The sequence below is a fragment of the Myotis daubentonii genome, chromosome 1 (assembly GCF_963259705.1).
Source record: "Myotis daubentonii chromosome 1, mMyoDau2.1, whole genome shotgun sequence".
NCBI classification, from domain to species: domain Eukaryota; kingdom Metazoa; phylum Chordata; class Mammalia; order Chiroptera; family Vespertilionidae; genus Myotis; species Myotis daubentonii.
Window position 1 is genome coordinate 95,063,019 of NC_081840.1, and position 27,205 is coordinate 95,090,223.

At 38.2% G+C, this 27,205-nt stretch overlaps 1 protein-coding gene across 9 annotated transcripts in view; it reads left to right on the top strand.

Moving 5' to 3' along the window:
- The window catches only part of UPF2 (UPF2 regulator of nonsense mediated mRNA decay), a 124,358-nt gene that overhangs the window by 32,150 nt on the left and 65,003 nt on the right, over positions 1–27,205 (top strand). For 7 of the 9 annotated variants that reach the window (XM_059711433.1, XM_059711442.1, XM_059711461.1 and 4 more), the window contains exons 5-8: positions 1,461–1,658; positions 7,397–7,549; positions 8,764–8,867; positions 17,761–17,846. In XM_059711433.1, the coding sequence (XP_059567416.1) occupies positions 1,461–1,658; positions 7,397–7,549; positions 8,764–8,867; positions 17,761–17,846 (541 nt within the window). The remainder of the gene's footprint in view (positions 1–1,460; positions 1,659–7,396; positions 7,550–8,763; positions 8,868–17,760; positions 17,847–27,205) is intronic. The other 2 variants (XM_059711422.1, XM_059711403.1) reach the window with 1 other exon arrangement.

The window sequence follows — 27,205 nt, forward strand, 5'->3', positions numbered from 1 at the left end:
GACCAACAATTTCAAGCATTATTGGATGAAGATGCGTGTCAAACTCAAAAACAACTTGCAGAAAGATTAAACATTGCTGAGCAAACAATTTCTGATCGTTTATAAGCAATGGGAAAGATTTTAAAGGAAGGAAAATGGGTGCCACATAAACTGAATGAAAGATAGATGGTAACCCAGAAAGTCATCAATAAAATGTTGCTTCAACGGCACGAAAGAAAGTCTTTTTTGCATTGAATTGTGACTGGCGATGAAAAGTGGACTTATTTTGAAAATCCCAAATGCACAAAATCATGGGTTGATCCAGTTCAACCAACAACATTGACTGCAAGGCCAAATCGCTTTGGAAAGAAGACAATGTTCTGCGTTTGGTGGGATCTGGAAGGTGTGGTGTATTATGAGCTTCTAAAACCAGGTGAAACCCTTAATACTGATCGCTACGGACAACAAATAATCCATTTAAACCATGCTTTGATCGTGAAACAACCAGAATGTGCCAGAAGACACAGCAAAGTAATTTTGCTTCATGATGATGCACCATCACACACTTCTAAACAAGTTAAAGACATGTTAAAAGATCTTGCCTAGGAAGTATTAACCCACCCACCGTATTCCCCAGACCTTGCTCCTTCAGATGACCAGTTGTTCCGATTGATGGCACACACAGTTTCTGAGCAGCACTTCAAAACATTCGAAGAAGTGGAAAATTGGTTTTCTGAATGGTTTGCCTCAAAACAAGAAAAGTTTTATTTGGATGGTATCCACAAATTACCTAAAGATGGGGGAAATGTGTAGTTAACGATAGACAATACTTTGAATAAAGCACTTTTGATGTTTCTCTTGAAATTACCATGTTTTCTTTGATTACAAAATCTGCCATTATTAACCGGTTACATTAACCTAGTATGTACTACAACTTCTTTGTCCGCTTGGATTGCTTTCATATATTGGCTATTGTAATTACACTGCAATGAACAAAGGGGTGCATATGGAAGATATGCAAAGGGGTTTATGGTCTATTTGGGGAGATAATTATGATATAAGAGGATTGGGAGTCATAAAAAAGGCTTAATGAAGGAGGTGAGACTTGAAGCTGGATGTTTTAGAAATGTCCAGGGTTATATATTTTTTATCTTGGTTTTTAAGTTTCATGAAGGTAGGCTTAATATATCAAGTGGCTACTTGCCCTCATATTAATTGCTTAAAATATTGAAGAGAAAATCATCTTTATCCTATGCTGTCCTCTAGTCTGCCCTTGTTTAGAGCTTTATCTAAAACTATTTGTGATTTGATGTTAGAGATGGTTATGTGAATAGTCCAGAGTGCTTGTTGATTGAAGAAGCTTCTGTTAGTTGAACACTCAGGATTCATTAGTTATAAAATTGAAAATGTAAAATATCTTGTGATGTTTAGCATGCTTAACCTGAAATAGTTTTGATTCTCTGTGATTTATTTTTTTATAGAGCATGGACCTGGAATTGATATATTTACACCTGGTAAACCTGGAGAATATGACTTGGAAGGTGGTATATGGGAAGATGAAGATGCTCGGAATTTTTATGAGAACCTCATTGATTTAAAAGCTTTTGTTCCAGCCATCTTGTTTAAAGATAATGAAAAAAGTTGTCAGAATAAAGAGTCCAACAAAGATGATTCTAAAGGTAAATTCTAGAGGACAAATTTTTACATTAAGTGCTATAAAAATTAGTTTCAAAATATTATTCGTAAAAAAATATTTTTTAGTTACTACTTTTAAAAATATATATTTTTATTGATTTCAGAGAGGAAGGAAGAGGGAGAGAGAGAAACATCAATGATGAGAGTCATTGATTGGCTGCCTGCTGCATGCCTCCTACTGGGGATCGAGCCCCCAACCTATGCACGTGCCTGTGACCGGAATCAAACCTGAGATCCTTCAGTCTGCAGGCCGATGCTCTATCCACTGGAGCCAAACTGGCTAGGGCTAGTTACTAGTTTTATAATATGAACCTTGACTCATTAAAGGCATGGCAGAATAATACGGAATGGAGTTTGATATATTTTCAACAATGTCAAAACAATTTAATGTGAAATAATTTGAATATCCTACCTAATAAAGAGGGATATGCTAATTGACCCTCATGCTGTCACAAAGATGGCGGCGCCCACAGCCAATAAGGAGGTAATATGCTTATTGACTGCCATGCCCTCAAAGATGGTGGCACCAAGTCTCAGCCTCGCCACGTGCCTGTCTCTGGAGTCCCCCAGTCCCCTCAGCTCCCCAGCCGCCCAGGGCTGGCCCGAGGTGCAGGCAAGCCTCAGATGGCGGCTGTCCAGCCGCCCAGGGCCACCTGAGGCTCAGGTAACCAGGGCCGGCCGAGGCTTGCACTGCCAGCAGTGGCGGCAGCAGAGGTGTGATGGGGGCGTTGCCTTCCCCTGATCTCCGGGTCGCCTCCTGCCTCTGAGGGCTCCCGGACTGTGAGAGGGGGCAGGCAAGGCTGAGGGCCTCTCCCTCCAGTGCATCTATTTTCATGTACCGGGCCTCTAGTGTTTGTTTATAATAGTGAATTCATGTGAGTGCTTGATGAGATCTAAATTTCCCCCAGTTGGATGGTTAGGGACAGTGTTAGCTCTTTAGTGCTGTTTAAGTGGAATGCTCTTCCTAGGTTAGATATCCCTCTTTGTGAGGAAGAGCTACTTTAGAAAAATCACAGGTTTTGAGATCATCAGTATGGTGGAAGGTCTTGAATGCCAGTCAAACCATGTTTTCTAATGGTAATTTTGTGAAACCATAGAGATGAAGAAGAGATGGAAGGGTCTGGTGATGGATTTGGAGAGAGAGCAGATAACTTTTTTAAAAGTAATTTTATATTCTGTTGTATTTATTAGGGAACCCATTTAAAAAATAATAGCTAATAATTTTGATTTAATAATCTCTTTGTGCCAAATACCATTTTAGCACTTTATAATATACATAAGAATTTATTTAATCCTCATAATAATCTTGAGGCAGCTATTATTGTTATCCCTATTTTTTAGGTAATGAAACTGTGGCACGAAGAGCTTACATAATTACTCAGGGTTAAATAACTTAATACAGCTAGTAGATTTGAAATTTAAGCCCTGTCAGTGATTTGTGCTCTTTTTTCTTTCCTTTTTGAAAATATATTTTTATTAATTTCAGAGAGGAAGGAGATGGAGAGAGAGTTAGAAACATCAATGATGAAAGAGAATCATTGATTGGCTGCCTCCTGCCCCCTACTGGGGATCGAGCCTGCAACCCAGGCATGTGCCCTTGACTGGAATTGAACCTAGGACCCTTCAAGACTGCAGGCCAACGCTCTATCCATTGAGCCAAACCAGCTAGGGTGACTTGTGCTCTTTTTTAAAAAATGTGTATCTTTTTATTGATTTCAGAGTGGAAGGGAGTGGGAGAGAGAGAGAGAAACATAAGTGATGAGAGAGAATCATTGATCAGCTACCTCCTGCACGCTCCCCATTGGGGATTTTACCCATAACCTGGGCATGTACCCAGACCGATAATCAAACCTTGACCTCCTGATTCTAGGGCGATGCTCAACCACTGAGCCACACCGGTTGGACGACTTATGCTCTTAATTGCTGCATTATACTGCTTTTCAAATTATCTTAAGATTAGCAACTTTTGTGTTTTATACTAAAACTAGTAGCCCGGTGCACAAAAATTTGTGTACTCGGGGGTGAGGGTGAGGGGTGGGGCCAGACCCCTCAGCCCGACCTGCACCCTCTGTCATGTTCCAGGACCTCGGCCACTCCTGGCCTAGGCACAGGCCTACAGGCTTGGGGTGGACTGGCTCCCGAGGCCCCATTTTATCAAGAGAACAAAGTTGGCGTTAGTTACAGCCCTCACTGAATCCAGTCCACTGCATCTGTGCATACAACTGCCTCCTTCATGTGCCTGCTTCGCCCTGCTGAATTACTAACATCTTGAGGACATAGCTCTTTCTTATCCTGCTTCAACTTCAGTGCCTGGCCTGGTGCCAGGGACCTGAGAGGGTTTGCTGAGTGAGTGAGTGAGGGAATGAGTGAATGAATGAGTGAATAAGTGAATGAGCAAGCAGCTAGGGGCGGCCCCACTCCCGGCTGCCTGAAGCCCACCCCGGGAAGTTGCCGCCCTGTTCCCAGCTGCCCGGTGCCCCTCTCCTGGCTGCATAGTTCACGCCCTGCTCCCGGCTGCCTGATGCAAACCCCGGGAAGTTCCCGCTCTGCTCCCAGCGGCCCCACGCCCCTCTCCCAGCTGCATAGTTCACACAAGGCAAAGGTGGCCCGGGTTCTCTGCCTTTGCCCTGCCACCCGGCTCTTGCCTGCCGCCTGGATTTCCGATCACTGTCAGCGGCAGGCGGCTTCTTCTGTCCTTCCCCTTTCGCCTCCCATCATTGTGCTTATGTATGCAAATTAACCACCATTTTGTTGGCAGTTAATTTGCATATCACCCTGATTAGCCAATGGGAAGCATAGCGGAGGTATGGTTAATTACCCTTTTTGTCTTTTATTAGATAGGATTAGGAAGTATTATACTTTGCTTTTTATGTATAAATATTATAATTCACTAGAGGCCTGGTGCACGAATTTGTGTCATAGCGACCGGTCGTTCCTGTTGTTCTAGTTGCTTAGGGTTTTATATATATAGATACATCCAAAACATTTCAACACTCCAGTACCCATTAAGCAGTTTCTTCCCATTCCGCTCTTCCTCTAACCCCTGACATCTAACAATTTGCCTTCTATGTCTATGAATTTATCTATTTTGAGTATTTTATATAACTTGGAATCACACAATGTGTGATCGCTTATGTCTATTTTCATTTAACATCATGTTTTGGGGGTATATCCACATTGTGCCTTTACAAGTACTCCATTTCTTTTTATGGCTTTGGATGAAGCCATATTATATTCCATTGTGTGTGTATATACCACAATTTATCCAATCTTTGTGTCATTTGATCTCTCAAGCCATTCAACTGTTTACTGCTTTCTTTTTGGACCATTTCTTCCCTATGGCTTCTGTGATACTAAATCCTCCTGATTTTTCTTTCTACTTAACTTGGGCTTCCACTTTCATGTATCTATTAAATGTCAATGTTTCTTAGGGTTCAGTGGAAGAAGAGGGAATAGTCAGTTTAATAATCAAGTCTACTAATTTAATCTCTTTTTAAAAAATATAAATTTTTATTGATTTCAGAGGGGAAGGGAGAGGGGAAAAAAGAGACAGAAACATCAATGATGAGAGAGAACCATTGATTGGCTACCTCCTGCAAGCCCCACACTAGGAATCGAGCCTGTAATCTGGGCATGTTCCCTTGACCGGAATTGAACCTGGTACCCTTCAGTCTGCAGGCTGATGCTCTGTCCCAGGGGTGGGCAAACTTTTTGACTTGAGGGCCACAATGGGTTCTTAAACTGGACCGGAGGGCTGGAACAAAAGCATGGATGGAGTGTTTGTGTGAACTAATATAAATTCAAAGTAAACATCATTACATAAAAGGGTACGGTCTTTTTTTTTTTTTTTTTTTTTTTTTTTAGTTTTATTCATTTCAAACGGGCCGGATCCAGCCCGAGGGCCGTAGTTTGCCCACGGCTGCATCCTCTGAGCCAAATCGGCTAGGGCGAATTTAATCTCTTAAATGTATCTCAGGTGTTCTTTATTTTGACTATTACTATTCTGATCAAGGCTACGGTCATTTCTTATCCTCCTACCTGGCTGCCCTGTGTTTGCTCTTGCCCCCTCTATGCATTCTAAAACACGATTTTTACTCTTCTACCTGATATCTTTTAATGACTTTACATTTATTTGGAGTATAATGTAAACTTAACATTGTCTCGACCCTGCATAGTGTGGTTAGAGTCTTCCTCTTGCCCGGACAGTGTGGCACATTGCTTGAGTGTTGACCTATGAACCAGGAGATTACAGTTTGATTCGGGGTCAGGGCATATCAAACTAATCCCCAGTAGGGGCTGTGCAGGAGGTAGCCAATCAGTGATTCTCTCTCACCATTGATGTTTTTATTGCTCTCTCTCCCTCGCCCTTCCTCTCTGAAATCAATAAAAACATATTTTTAAAAAGTCTTCCTCTCCAGTTGTATCTGTTAGCACATTGCTCTTTTTTCTCCCTTTCAGTCTGTCCAGTAGCCAGTCTTCTTGCCTGTTGGTCTTTATGCAATTGTTCCACTTTGTGCTTGCAATCCTCTCCTCACTATACCCCACATGACTCTCAAGTGCATATTGGTTTAATTTCCTCAGATAGACTGTGCATTTCTTAAGGACAAAGGTCAGATTTTAAGCTTTTTTTGAATGTCAACAGTTTATTATAGTTCTGAATACATAGTGGCTAATCAGTAAATGTTGGTTTTTGATAATCAGACATCAGGAAACACTAGAGAGGGAGTATATGCACCATATGGGCAGCGATTTTGTCTTGGTGCTAAGAACACTACTTAGTATGTAGTAGGATTTTAAAGGAAGAGTGAATGAGAATATATTAGTCTTTCTTCATTTAGAAGCAGCAAAACCAGTCTATACTAGAGTTTTGATTCTCTCAGATATGGTATGGTATTAAGTATCAGTAAAACATTTCTGCTTTCAGTGCAGAAATTATGTGATTGGAAGACTGTAAGAGAAGATGAGGCTGAGAAATGTAACAATTTCATTTATACTGTAACTTCATCACTCTTAAGCATAAATTCTTGAACTCAGCATTTTTTGTTTTTTACTTAAGAAAATTTCAAACATAAAGTAAGTCTAATGTAGTAAACTGGTAATCACCTATTACCGAGCAGTAATTGTCAACATTATGCCAGTCTTGTTGATTAGGTTCAGTTCCTTTTTCTTTTTTATCCTTGCTATTCATTTAGTCTTTTAATAATTCCTGGCCACTTTTTGTTGCAGTTTTTTTATTTCCCCTAACTCCTGACTTCTAAATTTTAAGGATGTTTTCCTAATTGGTCTCTCTATATACTATTGTTTCCTATCTTTCAAATTTATCTTATATATTCTTGATAAGTTAATTTTCATATTTAAATGTTATTCTTATGACCCAGCAAAGGTTATACTGTGTAAAAGAAAAAGTCTGTACTCATCTTGGAGTTTGAGACCCTCCTTAACCTGAGTCTACTTTATCTACTCAACTTTATTTCCCCCTCATCTTTACCACAAATCCTCATATGTGTATGTCTCCATCCATTCATTTAGACGTTATGGTCTTGCTTCTTATTGAGCATATGTGTTTTATAAAATATGAATATATTAAATTTATACTCAAATGTTGCCAGGTAATATGTAGATTCTAAGACAAATAATGGAAATTTTGTGAATTTTTATCTTTTTTTGAAGCAGGATTTCAATATGACTTTTAATTCAGAGACTGCGATTCTTTGTCTTTAAGCAGAGGCAAAAGAACCTAAAGATAACAAGGAGGTATCAAATCCTGATGATTTGGAACTTGAGTTGGAGAATCTAGAAATTAATGATGACACCTTGGAGTTAGAGGGTGCAGATGAAGCTGAAGATCTTACAAAGAAACTTCTTGATGAGCAAGGTAAGCACTATTTTGACAAAATTTTTAATTAGTTTTTCTACCCAAAGCTCTAGCCTAAGAATGTGGATCTTTACTCATTAATTCCTGTTTTCCTTTTGTTTCCAAGCTATCATTATTTCAGAATTTGATTTAGAACAGAAACATTGTATGTCCCATATTATATGACTACAAGTTTTAATGATCATTTAAATTCTAACTATCCTAATAGAGATTTCTTATACTTCTCTACTTCCTAGCATTATTCTGAATTTATTTTAATTCTATAATATAATCTTTACAATCTTAATATAAATGTATCTGAGAGTTATTCAAAACGGTTGAGAGATAGCCCTGGCCGGTGTGGCTCAGTTGATTGGATGTCATCTCATGCACTGAAAGGTTGCTGGTTTTTTTTCCTAGCCAGGGCACCTAAATAATAAACAAACAAATAAGTAAATAGTAAATAGTAAGTAAGTAAATAAGTGTAAGTAAATAAATACATGAAATGGTTGAGAGATAAAAGACAACTAGTAGATCAGTTGATCTGTGATCATTTTATCTGTATTTACAATTAGTTTTATAGTCAATAATAAAAAATATTGTTAGTTTTATTATTTAGGATTCTTTATTTAGAAGGATATCTTCTGTCAGTATTACTTTTCTTTCTATTGGCTTCATTGTTTCCTGCTGCAGATTTTCTTTCCTGGTGTCATGAAAAGAGGGTGGGCCTGGCTGGTGGCTGCCCCATGCTCAAATCATACGAGCTAGTGACATAAAGGGAAAGAGATTCTCTCTACTGTCTATATAAGTGTCATGGAAGGACTTAGCTGGTGACCCAGGGGAAATGGAGGTATGCTGTGATCTAGCAGCACCCTCCCCCATCAGAATCCCATGGACTTACTTCAAAAGGCAGCCATGAGAGTGCTGTTAATTAAAGACTTGCAGGAAGGGGTGCTTGTTAGATAAAAGTAACAGATTTACTATAAAACTACATGTAATTTATGATTAATATTTTGTGTCTAATGCAAAAGTATGTCACTTTATTGTTTATCTGAAAGACTGTAGTGACTTGGGGTTGTGATTCTAGAGATACCCAAACTTTCTAGGGCCAAATCTCAAAAAATGCTTCATTTTTTTCATTGGTAAGAAAAGTGCTTTAGATTATCTATTTCCCAAATAACTAATAATTGCATGTTTTTATTCTTATATTGATCTTCTGTATTTTTTAAACCTAGAACAAGAGGATGAAGAAACCAGCACTGGATCTCATCTGAAGCTCATAGTAGATGCTTTTCTCCAGCAATTGCCCAACTGTGTGAACCGAGAGCTGATAGACAAGGTTTGATTGTCTCAGTATAACTTTACTGAAGCACATACACCATGTAGGATAGCTCTAATTAATAATGTCTGCAGTTTTTGGACTATTTTAGCTCTAGAATGAACCATTTCTTCAAATGGGATTTTATATTGGTATCCAAAATAAACACACAAATTTGGAGCCAATCTGTAGATGTTCAGTTTGGAAGTGGAACTGTCTCTAAAATCCTGTTGGCTTGACACTTCGTCACATAGGGACCCCACAGTTCGGAAAGTAGAACAGAAATTTTTAAAAGCTCTGTAGAGTACTGCTGTCTTCCTATATACTTAATGGGGGTCTATAAGGTCAAAACTTTTCATACTAATATTAAGGTATTTTTTTTTCCTTTTTCACTGTTTTTGATATTTACAAAAATGATTATGGATAAAGCCGCTGACATTTTTACAAATCAAAATGAAGTGGTTGTAAGCTGTACTCGTAGCCCTTGTACTTGTCTTTGCTGCCATGCATTTGAAATTTTAAAAAAATGCCACTTTCACTTAAGAGTCTCCTTGATGAATCCATACAAATTAGTCCTTTCATTTCATTTCAACTTTTGATTACCTGCCCTTTTAATCTGACAAAATGGGACTTCTGCTTTCTTAGAGTTGTCTGGGAAATATGACGTGTTTGAATTGCAAGCTGAACTAATTGTTTTTTGTTGTTTTTTCATAGAATACCATTTTTACTTGAAAAAACTGATGGCAAGACATTATTTTTTCCATCTTGGGTATTTAGCCATTTTTCTTTTATTTTCTTGTTTTGTTTTTTTAAAGATTATCATGATAGGATTCTGTTTGTAATCACTATGACCATTAAAATAATCTTGTATTCCACTCCAAAAATTTCTGAAAGGATTAGAATAAGTGTCAAAGTCACTCATTGCCTACAGTTAATGATATTTAGGATTAGATATGTTATTTGAAACAGACTAAAACAGAATGTGCTGAATTAGACAGGAGAAGGGATATGGGTAGATCAGTAAAATTTTATTGATCCCAAGAAAATAATATAACTAAGTTACCTAATGATAGGTAAGTAATGTAATCATCTAATTAAAAGTAGATTGCAGTTCATCAATTTATAAGCTTTTCTTAGTTTAATTTCCCAATCTATTTTATTAAAATACTCAGAATGGCCCTAGTGGATAGAGCCAGTTTGGCTCAGTGGATAGAGCGTCAGCCTGAGGACTGAAGGGTACAAGTTCGATTCCAGTCAAGGGCACGTACCTGGGTTGTAGGTTCCTTCCCGGCCGGTGCCCTGGTTTAGGCACATGCAGGAGGCAACCAGTCGATGTGTTTCTATCACATTGATATTTCTCTCTGTCTTTCCCTCTCCCACTCTCTCTAAAAATCAATGGGAAAATATCCTTGGGTGAGGATAAAAAAAAACTCAGAATAGCCGACAATTTTCTAACATGAACAAGATGAACCTTACACTTCAAGGAAAACAACTAAAAGTATTTATTGCCAACGAACACATTTGAGTTGTCAACAAAAATTAGAATTTTGGAAAACTTATGTCTACTACCATAAACTTGACAGCTTCCCAGTTTTTTCTGAGGAGACTTTATCCATGAGATTTTTTTGATGGGAATGGTGGTGATATTAAATAATATAATTTAAAAATAATATGTATGTGTTTGGAAGATCAGCATAACTCAGTGAACCATTCTTCTGAGTGATCAGTGCACAATGCTAACAAAGTTTTGCTTGGTTGTTAAAGATCCACTCAAAGTGCAAGGTAGATTTTAATCCAACAGCATGGAAATTTGATAAGATTTCAGATTCCACATTTCTCCTAACCCTTAAGAAACTACCACTTATCAAAGAATATTTAGAAATCCTGAAAAGGATATTAAAATTCACCTCTTTCCCAGTTATATATATGTGTAAAGTTGAATTTTCTTCATATAGTTCAGCTAAACACATCACAACAGATTTGCATGCATAATAGATAACAGACTTGTTATCTTCTAAAAGAGTGCCACTCGTCTGTCCCTAAAATTTTATTTTAATTGTTTTTAAATATGTCTTTTATTGACTTGAGAGACAGAGGAAGGGAGAGGGAGAGAGAGAAACATTGATGTGAGAAACATTGATCTGGTGCCCCCTAACAAACCCTGACCAGGAATCGAACTCACCATCTGGGCACGTGCTTTGATAGGGAATTTAACTGAAGACCTTTTGGTACGCAGGATGGTGCCCAACCAACAACCGAGCCACACTGGGCAGGGCAACTTTTTATTTTTTTATTTTTAATATAGTTACTTCAAAAAACTGTTAACTAATAGGTTTATTGGTATTTTTAAATGAATTGGTAAGTTTAAAGTTTCTCAGTTTTAATTTGTAACAGTAAATGCCAATAAATATAAGCCACATAAATGAAGTGCTTTCAGGTCTTGAATAATTTTTTGTTGCTGTTGTTAATCCTTACCCGAGGATATTTTTTCCATTGGTTTTTAGAGAGAGTAGGGTTGGGGGTGTGGGGGGGGGGGGAGAGAGAGAGAAGCATAGATTTTAGATGCATTGATTGGTTGTCTCCCACACACACCCCTATTGGGGCTGGGGATTGAACCTGCAACCCATGTATGTACCCTTGACCAGGAGGAATTGAATTCGTGACCCTTTGGTGCGAGGGCTGACATTCTAACCACTTAGAAACACTGGCCAGCATGGGTTTTTAATAATTTTTAAGAATATAAAAGGCTCTTGAGACCCAAAGCTTGAAAATTGTTGCTTTAGGCCATGGTTTTGTCAAAGTGTAATGTAATCTTTTATCTCCCTGACCCCCCCCCCCCCCCCCATCGTGCTTTGAAGGTCCCCTGTAGAGAGCTACAGAAGTTAGGTTATTTTTTTAATTTTGGTTTCTGTACCTCTTCTTCAAATAATTTAGATGTATTTCAATAACTATTGATATAATCAAACAGGCTTTAAACTCTAAATTGCCTTACTTTTTGCAATGATTAGATCAATATTTTCAAAACTTTGTAATTATAGATTTATTTCAGTTTTAGGTAGTCTAGCCCAGCTGGATGGCTCAGCTGATTTATACCACTAAGGTTGCGGGTTTAATCCCTAGTCAGGGTGCAAATGGGAGGCAACCAATCAGTATTTCTCTTGCATATCGATATTTCTCTTTCACCCTATATCTGTCTCTAAACAATCAATAAAAATACCTCAGGTGAGGATTAAAAAGAAGGAAGCCTTTTTTCTTTTCTTTTATAGAGTATATCAGAAACCACCTCTTAAATAATTGCTTATTTTTCTAAGTTTGGAATATGACTAAATCTTTCCCATGCTAAATTTTAATTTATTTATTGCATATAAACAGAGATGAAAGAGAAATACCTTGACACTCCTGCTCCACCTCCCAAACTCTATTTTGAGTACTATAATGAAACCTGAAGGTGGGAAAGATCTCATCAGTTTTCTGTGTTAGCAATATTGTTACAAATCTTCATGGGAAAGTATCCTTTAGTGCCCAGCTCAACATTAAGTGCTGTGGCCAATAATAGCCGTATATTAAATTCTAAGTTAGCTTTCTGAGGGTCAGATGAAAAACAGGGGCCCACTCTTCCCTGTTGGATTGGACCCTGGTGGATTCTTCTGGGAGTTAGCTTTCTCATGACAGAAATTTCTTCCATATTTTGTTGTCAAAGGTCCAAATGGCTTAAGAGGGAAAAGTATTTGGGAACTAGGTAGAAAAATCTAAGACTTTTTTTAACTCAATAATTAAGGTAAACTATATAACCTAAAATGAAGATTTCTTTTAGGTCACTTGGTAATGCTTATTTCTGCATGCATTTGATGATCAGAAGAATTTATTTTTACTTCATAAAATAAAAAAAAATGGTGTTGAACTTTCTTTCATTTACCTAAAACATTTTTTTTCTTTTTTTAAATTTTTTTAAATTAAATCTTTATTGTTCAGATTATTACAGTTGTTCCTTTTTTCCCCCCATAGCTCCCCTCCACCCGGTTCCCACCCTGCCCTCTGCTCTTACCCCCCTTCCCCACTGTCCTCATCCATAAGTGTACGATTTTTGTTCAGTCTCTTCCCCCACACCCCAAACCCCTCTCCCCTCCGCCCCCCCCAGAGTAATCAGTCCATTCCCTTTCTATGCCCCTGATTTCTATTATATTCACTAGTTTACTCTGTTCATCATATTATTTATTCACTTGATTTTTTGATTCATTTATTGATAGATGTGTATTTGTTGTTCATGATTGTATCTTTACCTTTTTCTTTTTTATAAATATATTTTATTGATTTTTGACAGAGAGGAAGGGAGAGGGATAGTTAGAAACATCGATGAGAGAGAAACACTGATCAGCTGCCTCCTGCACACCCTACTGGGTATGTGCCCGCAACCAAGGTACATGCCCTTGACCGGAATAGAACCTGGGACCCTTGAGTCCGCAGGCCGACACCCTATCCACTGAGCCAAACCGGTTAGGGCTATCTTTACCTTTTTCTTCTTCTTCCTCTTCTTAAAGGATACCTTTCAGCATTTCATATAATACTGGTTTGGTGGTGATGAACTCCTTTAGTTCTTTCTTATCTGTGAAGCTCTTTATCTGACCTTCAATTCTGAATGATAGCTTTGCTGGGTAGAGTAATCTTGGTTGTAGGTTCTTGCTATTCATCACTTTGACTATTTCTTGCCACTTCCTTCTGACCTGCATAGTTTCTGTTGAGAAATCAGCTGACAGTCATATGGGTACTCCCTTGTAGGTAACTGACTTTTTTCCTCTTGCTGCTTTGAAGATTCTTTGTCTTTTGCTCTTGGCATTTTAATTATGATGTGTCTTGGTGTGGTCCTCTTTGGATTCCTTTTGTTTGGGGTTCTCTACGCTTCCTGGACTTGTAAGTCTATTTCTTTGACCAGGTAGGGGAAGTTTTCTGTCATTATTTCTTCAAATAGGTTTTCAATATCTTGCTCTTTCTCTTCTTCTGGCATCCCCATAATTCAGATGTTGGTACGCTTAAAGTTGTCCCAGAGGCTCCTTACACTATCTTCATATTTTTGGATTCTTTTTGCTTTTTGCTTTTCCGGTTGGGTGTTTTTTGCTTCTTTGTATTTCAAATCTTTGACTTGATTCTTGCAATCCTCTAGTCTGCTGTTGGAACTTTGTATAATATTCTTTATTTCAGTCAGTGTATGCTTAATTTGTAGTTGGTCCTTTTTCATAACTTCAAGGGTCTCACTAGATTTCTTGAGGGTCTTACTAAATTTATCGGCAGTTTCACTAGACTTATTGAGGTTCTTACTAAATTTATCAGTGGTTTCTAGAAAATTCTTGGAAAACCTTGTAAGTGTGGTTTTGAACTCTATATCCAGTAGTGTGCTTTCCTCCATTTCTGTCATTTGTGACCTGTTTCTTTGTCCCTGCATTTTTTATGCTTCCCTGTGTTGATAGAGTAGCTTTCTGTGCTAGGTGTCCTATAGGGCCCAGTGGCTCAGCCTCCCCAATTACCTGAGGTGGACACTGTTGGTGCACCCCTTTGTGGGCTTTGTGCACAGTCTTGTTGTAGTTAAGCCTTGATTGTAGTTGGTATCACTGGGAGGAATTGACCTCCAGGCCAGTGGGCTGTGAGAATCAGCTGTGTCTGCAGTGGGAGAACTTCTGTGCTAGAGATACCCTTCTGGGGCAAGACTTGCTTCAGTGGGGCTTTGGTGCTCACTGAGTCTGCCCCCTGAGTGTATCCCTTATGGATCTGAGGAGTTATAATCTGGATGGTCCCACTCTGACCACTGGGTACACTGGTTTTTGGATCTCTAAGGAGGTGCTAATTTAGCCTCTGCCTGAGGCTACCCAGCAGGAGCTATGGAGAGATCTGCGGATTCCTCTTCTTTGTTTGTGGTTTGGAGGTGCTCATATGAGGCCCAGCTGTGAAGCATTGCAAGCTGCTGTGGGGTCTTGGGCCTTCTTTTGTAAGTTCTGGGTCTCTGACCCAGCTGCAGTTTGTTAGGTAATTTTCAGATTGCAAAGGGCCAGGCCTTTCATATGCAAAAGCCTCTGCGCACATCTTGGGTGGGGTGGGGTCTCAGGGGATCAACAGGGCGGAGCAAGCAGCTATGGCTGATCCTCAGTCCTACCCTAAGAGGCCCTGCGTCTCAGTGTCCCACAGTAATCGCTGCAAGGCCCTCTGAGAGAAAGCCACCCTCAAGTTCCACCCGCTGCCAGACAGTCCAGTTTCTCCCCGTATGAGTCTGGGTCCCCAGAGACTCGCCCTGAACTGGAGTTCAGAGCAGTCGGGAGCTTGTGTCTCCCTCCTGATTGAAAAAGACAGCCGCGCTTTCAGTTGCCAGCCCTTTCCACTTGCGCCTCCGCACCTCTGCACTTTACTTCTGCACCTCCTCTAAGTCTCAGTGTGCTTTTCTCTTTCCTTCTAGTTGTAGAATTTCCAGTCGGCCAGCCTTCCTGTGGTTCGGGATGATGTCTGTTTTATCTTTTAGTTGTATTTTTGAAGTGGTTGTATGAGACCACAATTTCAGGTGTTTACCTATGCCGCCATCTTGGTTTCTCTCTACCTAAAACATTTTGAAACAGGATTTTGAAAAACTTTTTACTGAGTTGTCAAGCAGCAGTTGTAACCAAAGCAGATAGACAGCACCAGTATAGGCATCTCTTGCTTTCATTTCTCCCCATAGGGCAGAACCAGTTAAATCTAAGAGTTAATATACATGTGAAGCTTTTTTTTTTCCTTTTTAAATTTCTTCAGATTTATTAATTCTGGCAGTTTTCTCACTCCTGTAGTCTTTTACCAAACACATTTATTTATTTTTTATTTTATTTTGTTTTAACGCTTAAAGTATTACAAAGAGTATTACATATCCCAACACATTTATTGAACACCTATTGTATGTACCAGGCATTGATACCCTTACGAATTTTTACTCTATGGAGCGTTTTGAACATTATAGTGGTTTTCTGTTTTTTGTTTGTTTTTCATCTAACTGGCCTTTGATTATCATGGCAGGAAAAGTGTTTATTGACTTCTATTTTTATAAAATTTACTTATATTATGCAGAGTATATGTATATTTAAAAGATAATATCTAAAATAGTTATTGAAGTACTTTTTTATTTTTTGTGTTTCCTAATGATGTTGAAACCTAGGCCATTATTAGTCATTATCATTTTTTTTTAAATATACTTTTTAAAGATGTTGATATGCAAGTTGTTTTTTCTTTTTTCTTTTGGTGTGTGTGTGTGTGTGTGTGTGTGTGTAAGATTGAAGTTTTTCCAGTTTTCTTATCTGAATACATGACCTTTGGGATTTTTATTAGTAGATCCAGAGTTTTTATTTTGAGTGAATTGCTTGAATTCTTAGTTTTTCTTTGTTATTCTTATTAGCCATAATCTTTAATGTTATAAAATGTAAGCTTCAATGACATTTATTACATTTCCTTTACAAGCAGAAGAAAAAATTAAATAGATTTTGCTCTCGACTAATATTGATCTAAAGTTTTAGTCTTGGTGGATATTTTCAATGTGAGCTGGTTTCCTAAGTTAAGCCTTATCAACTTCAGTTGTGCTATTTATTTCATCAGAAGTTTTAACCAAATGGGAGGTGTTTTATTATATTATCATCTATAGTAAAGGGTAGAACGCCAATTCAGGAAAATCTGAGAATCTTTTATTTGTATCTGATCTTCAAATCTACCTAAAGATTGGTATGAATAATAAAATAATCATGTGAGTCTATGGAAGGAAAATATTTGAGAAACCCAAAAGGATATTTGTTCATAGTATAGTCCTTTTTAAAGTATAACAAATTTGTTATTTTCTTAAACCAACTATACTGAATATTTTTTTAAAAATTAAAAAATATGCATGCCTACATTTAAAAAATACCAGTTACTTCGCATTGTTGTTTTCCAGTGGTTTCCCAGAACATATACCTCTCTTAGACTTTCTTTTTTATTTTTAATATTAAATTTATCTTTATTTTTGGAAGTATTACAGAAAATCCCTTTTCTCCCCCACTGACCTTTTCTAGCCCATCCCCTCCCCCTGCCCCAGGCCTTCACCACACTATTGTCTGTGTCCATGGGTTATGCATATATGTGTATAAGTTTTTGATTGATCTCTCCTTCCCGTCCGCCCCATCCTCCCTCCCCCTCCGCCTTCCCCCAGATTCTTCAGTCTGTTCCATCCTTTTGTCTCTGGATTTATTTTGTTCTTTTACACAAATATTAGATGTTAGACATGTTGATGAAATATTGAACATATTTTTGTTATTAAAATATAGAAGAGTGGAGTACTATACTAAATAACAGTTGTGTGTATTTATTACAGTCCTGTGATATGGTTTGTTTAATTAAGTTACTAAATCTGATTGCTGACACCGAACCTTTCAGTAATTGTCGAGGCACTTACTCTTACATGTTTCTTGGAATAATCTATGCTTGGCTCTCTTAACCTACTTTATCTTTATTCCTTTTTGATTATCTGGTTTAGTATTAGTAACCTATTTGGCTCCTGGTAACTGTCCTTGTAGAAAACTTTTCTGATATCAACACTGATTTATTTAACTTTAATGAGGTTAAAGCATTGATTGTGCATTTAATGTAATTATTTGCCAAACATTGCATGATCATCAATCTAACCACTCGAAGTTCTTTTTCTAACACTAGGTTGCAATTTAAAAGTTTATGAAACATATATTTTGAGATACATATGGACAGAGGAGTTTAAGCTCAGTGATCTTTTAGTTTGGGATATGCTTATAATACTAGTCTTTTAAAACCATTTGAAACGTTTAGGAACAAGTGGAAATCCATTGTAGCACCAGGATTTCTGTTTTTAGTAGCTAAATAAAGGTTGTTGTTTTTTTTAAGAAAAAGTTTGCTTTTTCTCCTATAGGCAGCAATGGATTTTTGCATGAACATGAACACAAAAGCAAATAGGAAGAAGTTGGTACGGGCACTCTTTATAGTTCCCAGGCAAAGGTAGGTATTTTTTTAAAATAAAGAGTCATTTTTTAGTGTTTTTACTTGCAGTGATGATTGTAAGATCAAAGTTTTTATTTAGTTACTTATTTAAAAATATTCCTTGTCAATAGACATTATTAGCATATTTTCTATAACTTGTTTCTCATTGATTTTTGTTCTTTTTGTCATTAGCTCTAAGTGGAAATATTTCTTCTGATGCTTTCCTGTTATTTTAAGAGAAAATATAACCTATTTTAAGAGAAATGATCATCTTTGCTAGAAGCAGTTGGTCTACATTTTTGCTTCTGAGGAGAAAAAAAATAATAAATGGTATATAAGTTTTTTGGAGAGTTTTATTTTGTGTAAAGATCACACTAATTGAATGTGTTCAGTTCTTGCTGTTGTATTTAAATGAAAATATTCAAGTTATTTTGTAGTTATGATAGTTTAGAATTGGAAGTCACATTAGCATGTGTTGCTGAGAATTCAAGTAGTATATTCAGTTGTGTGCATTATGTGTTTAGAGAATTCTAATGCTCTAAATTACACTAAATTAAATGCCTTACTTCATCTGCAAATTTTAGGACCACTTAAGATTTTTCACCTTAGGAACCCAGAGAAGATTTATTTCTGTTTGTTCAACAATAAGTAATTAAAGAATTTTGTTAACTATTATGATTACTATATGTAACATAGCCAAGATAGATACAAAAGATAAGAATTCTAAGGGATTTTACTAAAGGTTTCTTAAGCAAGATTTTAATTTGGTTCATTCATTAATAGGGGCCCATTACCTTTTAATGGTAAGATTTCTCAGTAAAACCAAATCACTGCTTTTCTTTTTTCTTTCATATTGGTTTTTATCTCTTCTCAACATCATTAATATGAGCATTAGGTTTTTTATTTTAGTGGGGAAAGGGAAATGGAATGTGCTAATATCATGAGTAGATAACAGTTATCTAGTTGAGAAAGTAAAAAAGATGAATGTTTTTATTACATAAAATTATATATTATATTTCATCAAATGCAAGATGCTATTAGTTATGAAGTGTACCATTATTTTATGTGCAACCAAGAGAGAAAAATATTGCCATTTTGAAGGCTTTGATTAAGAAGCATATTTCACTTTCTTACACATAAAAGTAGGTTTATAGTTATGAGTACACGAAACACCTAGTTTATTCTTGTGTTATTTATAATTGTATTATTTTCCATATGAACAACTGTAAACCTTTTGCCACACCCAGTATTTTTAAATGGGAAAAAGTGCATTTTGAATTGAGGAAATATCTTTTTCCTCATTATCTTGGACCAAATTTTTTCAAATAATGCTTTTTTTTACCTTCATATTTTTCTGTTCAACTGTTTTTTTAAAAAAATATATATTTTATTGATTTTTTACAGAGAGGAAGGGAGAGGGATAGAGAGTTGAAAACATCCATGAGAGAGAAACATTGATCAGCTGCCTCCTGCACACCCCCTACTGGGGATGTGCCCATAACCAAGGTACATGCCCTTGACCGGAATCGAACCTGGGACTCTTCAGTCCACAGGCCGACGCTCTAGCCACTGAGCCAAACTAGTCAGGGCTCAACTGTTTTATTTGAATGCAGAAACATGTATAATAGTCGCCTGGAATTATTTAACAGAATAAACCAAAGTTAGCAAAAATAAAAGGCTTTGTTAACAAAAGAAATCATGCAATAATATTTAAGTAGTTTACTTACAAAAGAGCATCTTGCTTCTTTGTATCCCCATTTCATTCTACTCCACCATTGCCTGCTTCCGTCTCCAAAAGAAAAAGTTCTCAAAAACTATGTACTACTGTTTGGTTCTTACGCCAGTTATTTCTTTATAGCTGAATTTATCTGCTTTTGGCTTAGCAGATTTCTGCAAATTAGAAGTAATTGGAATCTGCTAGAAAACAGAGCCTTGAAAGTAGTAGGAAGTGACAATTTATAGTTTGAGAGGAGAAAAAATAAAGATAACAAGTACTTAAAATGGATGTATAACATTCTGGAGCCATGAGTAAGAAACCACATAGTCTTACATATCTGAAATGTATACATATAATAATTTAGATTTTTGGTGTGTTGTTTTAAATCCTCACCCGAGAACTTTTTATTTATTTGATTTTAGAGAGAGAGGAAGGAGAGAGAAAAACATCGATGTGAGAGAGAAACATTGATCAGTTGCCTCCCGTATGTGTCCCAACCAGGAATCGAACCCATAACCTTTTGGTGTACTGGACGATGCTCCAACAGAGCAACCCAGCCAGGGCTAATTTAGGTTTCTTATACATCAGCCTAAGTGATCAGGAAAGATTAAGTTGTGTTCTAAACTTTTTAAAAAATATTTTTAAAATGGTTTTTAGAGAGGAAGGGAGAGGGGTATAGAAGTAGAAACATCGATGAGACAGGAACATCATCTATCGATCTGCTGCCTCCTGCACGTCCCACTCTGAGGTTCGAGCCTGCAATCCTTGGCATGAGCCCTAACCTGGACTCAAACCTGTGACCTCTTGGTTCCTGGGTTGACACTCAGCCACTGAGCTACACCAGCAGGGTTGTGTTCTAAAATTTTTTCACTCATTGACTAATTCAATAAGACAGTGATTTTCAACTTGTGTGTTGCAAGAATTTTTACAACAAAACATTCAATACTTGACTAGTCAGGGACACTGACCTCTTTTCCCTTAGATTGTCAAATAACAAAATGACAACAGCCAACACAACAATAGCTGTCTGGTGAGAATGAATCAAAATTATACAATTTTTTTTTTTACCAAATTGGCAAAAAATATATGTTTTGGTGTGCCGCAAAATTTTAGTAATTAGTGTATGTGCACCATGAGATGAAAAAGGTTGAAAAATCGCTGCATTAAGGGTTTGCTGTATACTGTGATTAGTGCTTTAGATACAGTGGTGAACAAGAGAGGTTTGACTCTTGTATTCATGCAGACTATAGTTTGGATAGAAAGATAAAGAAGCCTAAGTGTAATTACCAAGAAGAATCACAGTGTGCTTTCAAGTATATAGCAAGTGGAACTGATTGATTTATTCTTGGGTGACAGAAAGCTGCCTGGAACAAGGGCAGTTATTTTTTAAATATTTTTAGAATATATTTTTACTGATTTCAGAGAGGGAGAGAGAGACATAGAAACATCAGTGATGAGAGAGAATCATTGATAGGCTGCCTCCTGCATGCCCTGCCTTGGGGATTGAGCCCACAACTTGGGCATGTGCCCTGAGCGGAATCAAATTGTGATCTCCTGGTTCATAGGTTGATGCTCAACCACTGAGCCACGCCTGCTGGGCCTTAACAAGGGCATTTAATCTGAGTTCTGAGAAAGGAATTATCTAGACTAGGGGCGGATGAAGAAAGAGAATGTTGAAAGAGCATTTCTGATAGAGGCAACAGTATGTGTAAGAGCCAGAGACTTGGTATCAATTTACTGCAAAACTTCTTTCTTGGTTTCTCTGGACATTGACATCTAGAATAAGCTGCAGGAAATAGGCCCTGTTTATTTATTTTATTTTATTTTTTGCCGTTTTCTTCTTTATCTCCAGCATTTAGCACATTGCCTGACACCTAGAAGATGATATTTAATGCCACATTTCAGCTCCTTCCGTCTTAATTCTAGCCACTCTTGCTCTTGCAAAATCCTGATCTGTAATGATTTTCTTGACTACCCTTTGCTCTTTCTACTTCCACGAATCTGTTTTCTATTCTATTTGTGGGATATCCTTTTTTATTATTCTGAAAATCTCTGGCTCAGCCTTTAAGTCTTATTTAGCATCAGAGCTAAATATAGGCAGTCCTTGGGTTACGTCGACATACATCGTTTCGTGGTTACGTTGCCACCTCCCATTTACAGTATTTATTAAAAAAAAAAAAGTTCTGTCATTTTGATGTATGTACATATGTGCTTTATGTTTTTATTATTTACCACTAATAAAGGTCAGGAATTGTTATCTTTCCTTTAAATTATTTTTACTGTTTCACTTCATTTCTGCTGTGTATGTGCTCCATGTAAGTGATGTAGGTGCTTATGTAGGTGGGTTCCGACTTACAGCAAAAATCGCGTTATGTAGTAGGAATGAATCTCCGACGTAACCCGAGGACCTACTGTAATACTCATCTTCGCTGAATAATTGTCTTTATATCTTTTATGTAGATATAGGTGCTCTTTTATAGCACTTTCAACCTGTCTTCATATGAAGAAATACCACAATGTTGGTTTGTGCCTATCTCCCTACCAAACTGTAAAAACTATAAGCTCTTTAAAAGAGAAAACTAGACCTTTTCATTTTGTACATCCCCAACACCAAGTGTAGTGTTTTGTACCAAGTTAAGTGTTTGAAAATATTTGATGAGTTTATGTTAGTCATATGCAAATTAAAAAATTAATTTGGAAAAATAAGTAATACACCCATAGGGCTCAAAACCCAGAAGTATAAAATATTACATGCTGAAAAGTGTTCTTTCTGTCCTTGTCTCCCCATCTACCCAATTTCTACTCCTCCCAATAGGAAACCACTATCTTGATTCTTTTGTATCCTTCCAAAGTTTCTTTTGCGTCTAGGAAAGGAAAATGCAATTATAGATTTTTATATTTCCTGATTTCTACACAGGGGCAACTTATTGTACCTATTAATCTGAACTTTACTGTTTCCACTTAACAATATAGCTTGGAGATCTTTTCAGATCAATACATAATTTCCCTTGTTCTTTTAAAGATACATTGTTTCTTTTTATGTATGTACTATATTTAACTATTTTGGACATTCCAATCTTTACCATTACAATGTTGCTTTGTACTTACCCCTTTTTTTTCTCTTCTTGATTTTATGTTAGCTAGTAGCTTATTCATTTTAGATTTTTGTTAACCAAAAGAAAGAAAGAAAAACAGTTTCTGGGTTTATTGTTTATATATTTACTGTTTTACTATTTTCTTACTTATTATTTTTGGCTTTGTCTTGATTAATTTCTTCTTTTTTAGCTTCTTTCATTTATTTTATTCCTTTTTTGATATCTACACTAATAAAAGAGAAAAATGGTAATTGGCGTACGACGATACCCTTTTCATTGGCTAATCAGGGCTATATGCAAATTAACTGCCAACTATGATTGGCAGTTAACTGCCAACTAAGATTGGCAGTTAACTGCCAATAAGATGGCGGTTAATTTGCATATGTAGGCACAATGCAGGGAGGCGAAAGGGAAAGCAGGAAGAAGCCCCCTGCCACTGACAGTGATCGGAAACCCAGGGCCGCCTTTGCCCTGCCCCCCAGCCATGATCGGAGAATCAGGCGCCTTTGCCGCCCTGGCCAGTGATAGCAGGAAGTAGGGGTGGAGCCAGCGATGGGAGCTGGGCATGGTCGAAGCTGGCAGTCCCAGGAGCTAGGGGTCCCTTGCCTGGGCCTAAAGCGGAGCCCACGATCGCGGGGCTGCTGCAGCTGCGGGTCCCCGCTGCCTGAGCCGGACGCCTGCAACCGCGGGGAGCTGGGGGTCCCCTGCCCAGGCCTGACACCTCTGCCGGAGGCCTCAGGCCTGGGCAAGGGGCCGATCAGGTGATCAGAGGGTGATGGGGGTCTACGCCTCTGGCTGAGGCATCAGGCCTGGGCAAGGGGCAGAGCCAGCAATCGGAGGGGTCTGGGGGTCCCCTGCCCAGGCCTGATGCCTGGGCCAGAGGCATTAGGCCTGGGCTGGGGGCAGAACCAGTGATGGGGGGAAATGAGGGTCCCCTGCCCAGGCCTGACGCCTCAGCCAGAGGCGTCAGGCCTGGGCAAGGGGCCGATCCTGCGATTGGAGGGTGATGGGGGTCAACGCTGAGGGCTCCCAGTATGTGAGAGGGGGCAGGCTGGGCTGAGGGACACTCCCCCCCCACACACACCCAGGGCACGAATTTCGTGCACCGGGCCCCTAGTTTAATATATTGTCCTCTGAGCATGGTTTTAGCTGTATCTCTTAGTTTTGACATGGGGTGATTTCTGTGTTTATGTTTTCTAGAAATTCTCCAATTTTAGTTTCTTTATTTTAAAATTTTTATTTACCTATTTATTTTGGTTACCTAATGAGATGTTTGAGAGAGAATTGAAATTTCCAGATAGTGGGGCTTCTTGTTTTGTTTTCTGACTTGGTTAATAATTTACATACTTTTTGCACTTCAATAGAGAATACTAATTCTCTAATTAGTACTATTCTTTAATTGTTTTTACTCAATTTGAAATTTTTTGAAATTCTTTGTGGCCTATTAAAGTGTCAATTGTTATCAATACTCTCTGAGCACATTTTTAAAAGGTTACATTCTTTGTTTCATGTTGTAGAGTTAAATGGATTGATCAGGCAGTTTTACATTATTAAGTAACTATTTTATTAAGGTCTTGTGTTTTCTTGCCCTTTTTTTTGTCCATTTGCTGGGGTTATGGGCTGAGAGAGATGAATAGAAGACGAATACAATTGATATGTGTTGTTTCTTCTGGTAACTGCTATGTGAAGTAAAACATATCTCACACTTTTTTAATTATAAAGTGTTATTTGTCTTATTTAATTCTTTTTTGGGCCTGAATACTTATTTACCTGGTATTCAGGTTATGGATTTCTGCCTTTTTTTTTTCTTCATTCTGGTATGCTTTTTCCCTTTTCAGTCTTTTATAATCACTTTATTTTAGTTGAGTCTTTTGTATATTATTGAATTGAATTTTACTTTGAGATCCATTCTGAAAATGTTTCTTATAAGTTAGACTATTTATTACATTTTTTTACTAAGACAGATAAGAATTGAGTTCTGTTATATTATTTGTCTTCTCAATTTAATTTTTTAAAGTCTGTGATCTGTTTGTATTGTCTTACTTATTATCTTACATGTAGGTTTATATGTTTTCTGATTTTAGGATGGTTTTTCTATATTTGTTTGAGTAATTACTTTCATGATTACAGGTTTGTTTAGTAAAGGTTTATACAGTCTTACTGTTTGCCACCATGAGTATGATGATAAAGTAGCCTACGTTCCCTCCCCTTTTTTCTCTCTTCTCACCCATCTGATTTTAATTAATAATGTTATCTTCCTTAATATATTTTTTACTCTTTTTTAATATATTTTTTATTGATTAAGATATTACATATGTGTCCTTATCCCCACGTTACCCTCTACCCCTCCCCCCCACTCATGCCCTCCCCCCCCCCCCACCTCCCCGTTGTCCGTGTCCATTGGTTAGGCCTATATGCTTGCATGTAAGTCCTTTGGTTGATCTTTCCCCCTTACCCCCACCCTCCCCTACCTTCCCTCCAAGGCCCGACAGTCCAATCAATGCCTCTCCATCTCTGGATCAGTCCTTGTTCATCAGTTTATGTTATTCATTATATTCCACAAAGGAGTGAGATCATGTGGTATTTATCCGCTCTCCAGTTCCATCCATGCTGTGGCAAATGGTAAGAGTTCCTTTTTCTTCTTCCTCTTCTTAAAGAATACCTTTTAGCATTTCATATAATGCTGGTTTGGTGGTGATGAACTCTAGCTTTTTCTTACCTGCGAAGCTCTTTATCTGATCTTCTATTCTGAATGTTAGCTTTGCTGGATAAAGTAATCTTGGTTGTAGGTTCTTGGCATTCATCACTTTGAATATTTCTTGCCACTCTCTTCTGGCCTGCATGGTTTCTGTTGAGAAATCAGCTGACAGTCGTATGGGTACTCCCTTGTAGGTAACTGATTGCTTTTCTCTTGCTGCTTTTAAGATTCTCTCTTTGTCTTTTGCTCTTGGCATTTTAATTATGATGTGTCTTGGTGTGGTCCTCTTTGGGTTCCTTTTGTTTGGGGTTCTCTGCGCTTCCTGGACTTGTAAGTCTATTTCTTTGACCAGGTAGGGGAAATTTTCTGTCATTATTTCTTCAAATAGGTTTTCAGTATCTTGCCCTCTCTCTTCTTCTGGTATCCCTATAATTCTGATGTTGGTACGCTTGAAGTTGTCCCAGAGGCTCCTTACACTATCTTCATATTTTTGGAATCTTTTTTCTTTTTTCTTTTTCGGTTGGGTATTTTTTGTTTCTTCGTATTTCAAATCTTTGACTTCATTCTTGGGATCCTCTTGTCTGCTGTTGGATCTCTGTATATTATTCTTTATTTCAGTCAGTGTATGCTTAATTTCTAGTTGGTCTTTTTTCATATCCTCCAGGGTCTCACTAAATTTATCGGCGGTTTCCATAAAATTCTTGAAAAACCTTATAAACGTGGTTTTGAACTCTATATCCAGTAGTGTGCTTTCCTCCATTTCTGTCATTTGTGACCTGTTTCTTTGTCTCCGCATTTTTTATGCTTCCCTGTGTTGATAGATTGGTTTTGTGTGCTAGGTGTCCTGTAGGGCCCAGTGGCTCAGCCTCCCCAGTTACCTGAGGTGGACACTCTTGGTGTACCCCCTTGTGGGCTTTGTGCACAGTCTTGTTGTAGTTAAGCCTTGATTGTAGTTGGTATCACTGGGAGGAATTGACCTCCAGGCCAATTTGCAGTGAGAATCAGCTGTGTCTGCAGTGGGAGAACTTCTGTGCTGAAGGCACCCTTCTGGGGCAAAACTTGCTTCAGTGGGGCTTTGGTGCTCCCTGAGTCTGCTCCCCGAGTGTGTCCCTTATGGAGCTGAGGAGTTGTAATCTGGATGATCCCCCTCTGACCACTGGGTACACTGGCTCTTGGATCTAAGGAGGTGCTAATTTAGCCTCTACCTGAGGTTACACAGCAGGAGCTACGAAGAGAACTGCAGATTCCCCTTCCTTTTTTGGAGTTTGGAGGTGCCCTGATGAGGCCCAGCTGTGAAGCAGTGCAAGCTGCTGTGGGGCCTTGGGCCTTCTCTTGGAAGTTCTGGGTCTGTCTGTCCCAGCTGCAGTTTGTTAGGTAATTTTCAGGTTGCAAAGGGCCAGGGCATTCATATGCAAAAGCCTCTGCCGCAGCCTGGGTGGGGCGGGGTCTCGGAATCAAAGGGCGGAGCAAGCAGCTATGGCTGATCCTCAGCCCTTCCCTAAGGGGCCGCGCGTCTCAGTGTCCTGGTAATTTAATCGCTGCAAGCACCTCTGAGGGAAAGCCGCCCTCAAGTTCAGAGTTCTGCCTGCTGCCAGACAGTCCAGTTTCTCCCCGTATGAGTCCTGGGTCCCCAGAGACTTCCCGGAACCGGAGTTCAGAGCAGTGGGGAGCTTGTGACTCCCTCCCAATTCAAAAAGACAGCCGTGTCCTCAGGTGCCAGCCCCTTTCCGCGCGCTCGAGCCTCTGTACCTCTGCACTTTACTTCCGCAGCTCCTCTGGCTCTCAGTGTGTTTTTCTCTTTCCTTCTAGTTGTAGAATTTCCACTTAGCCAGCCTTCCTGTAGTTCTGGATGATGTCCGTTTTGTCT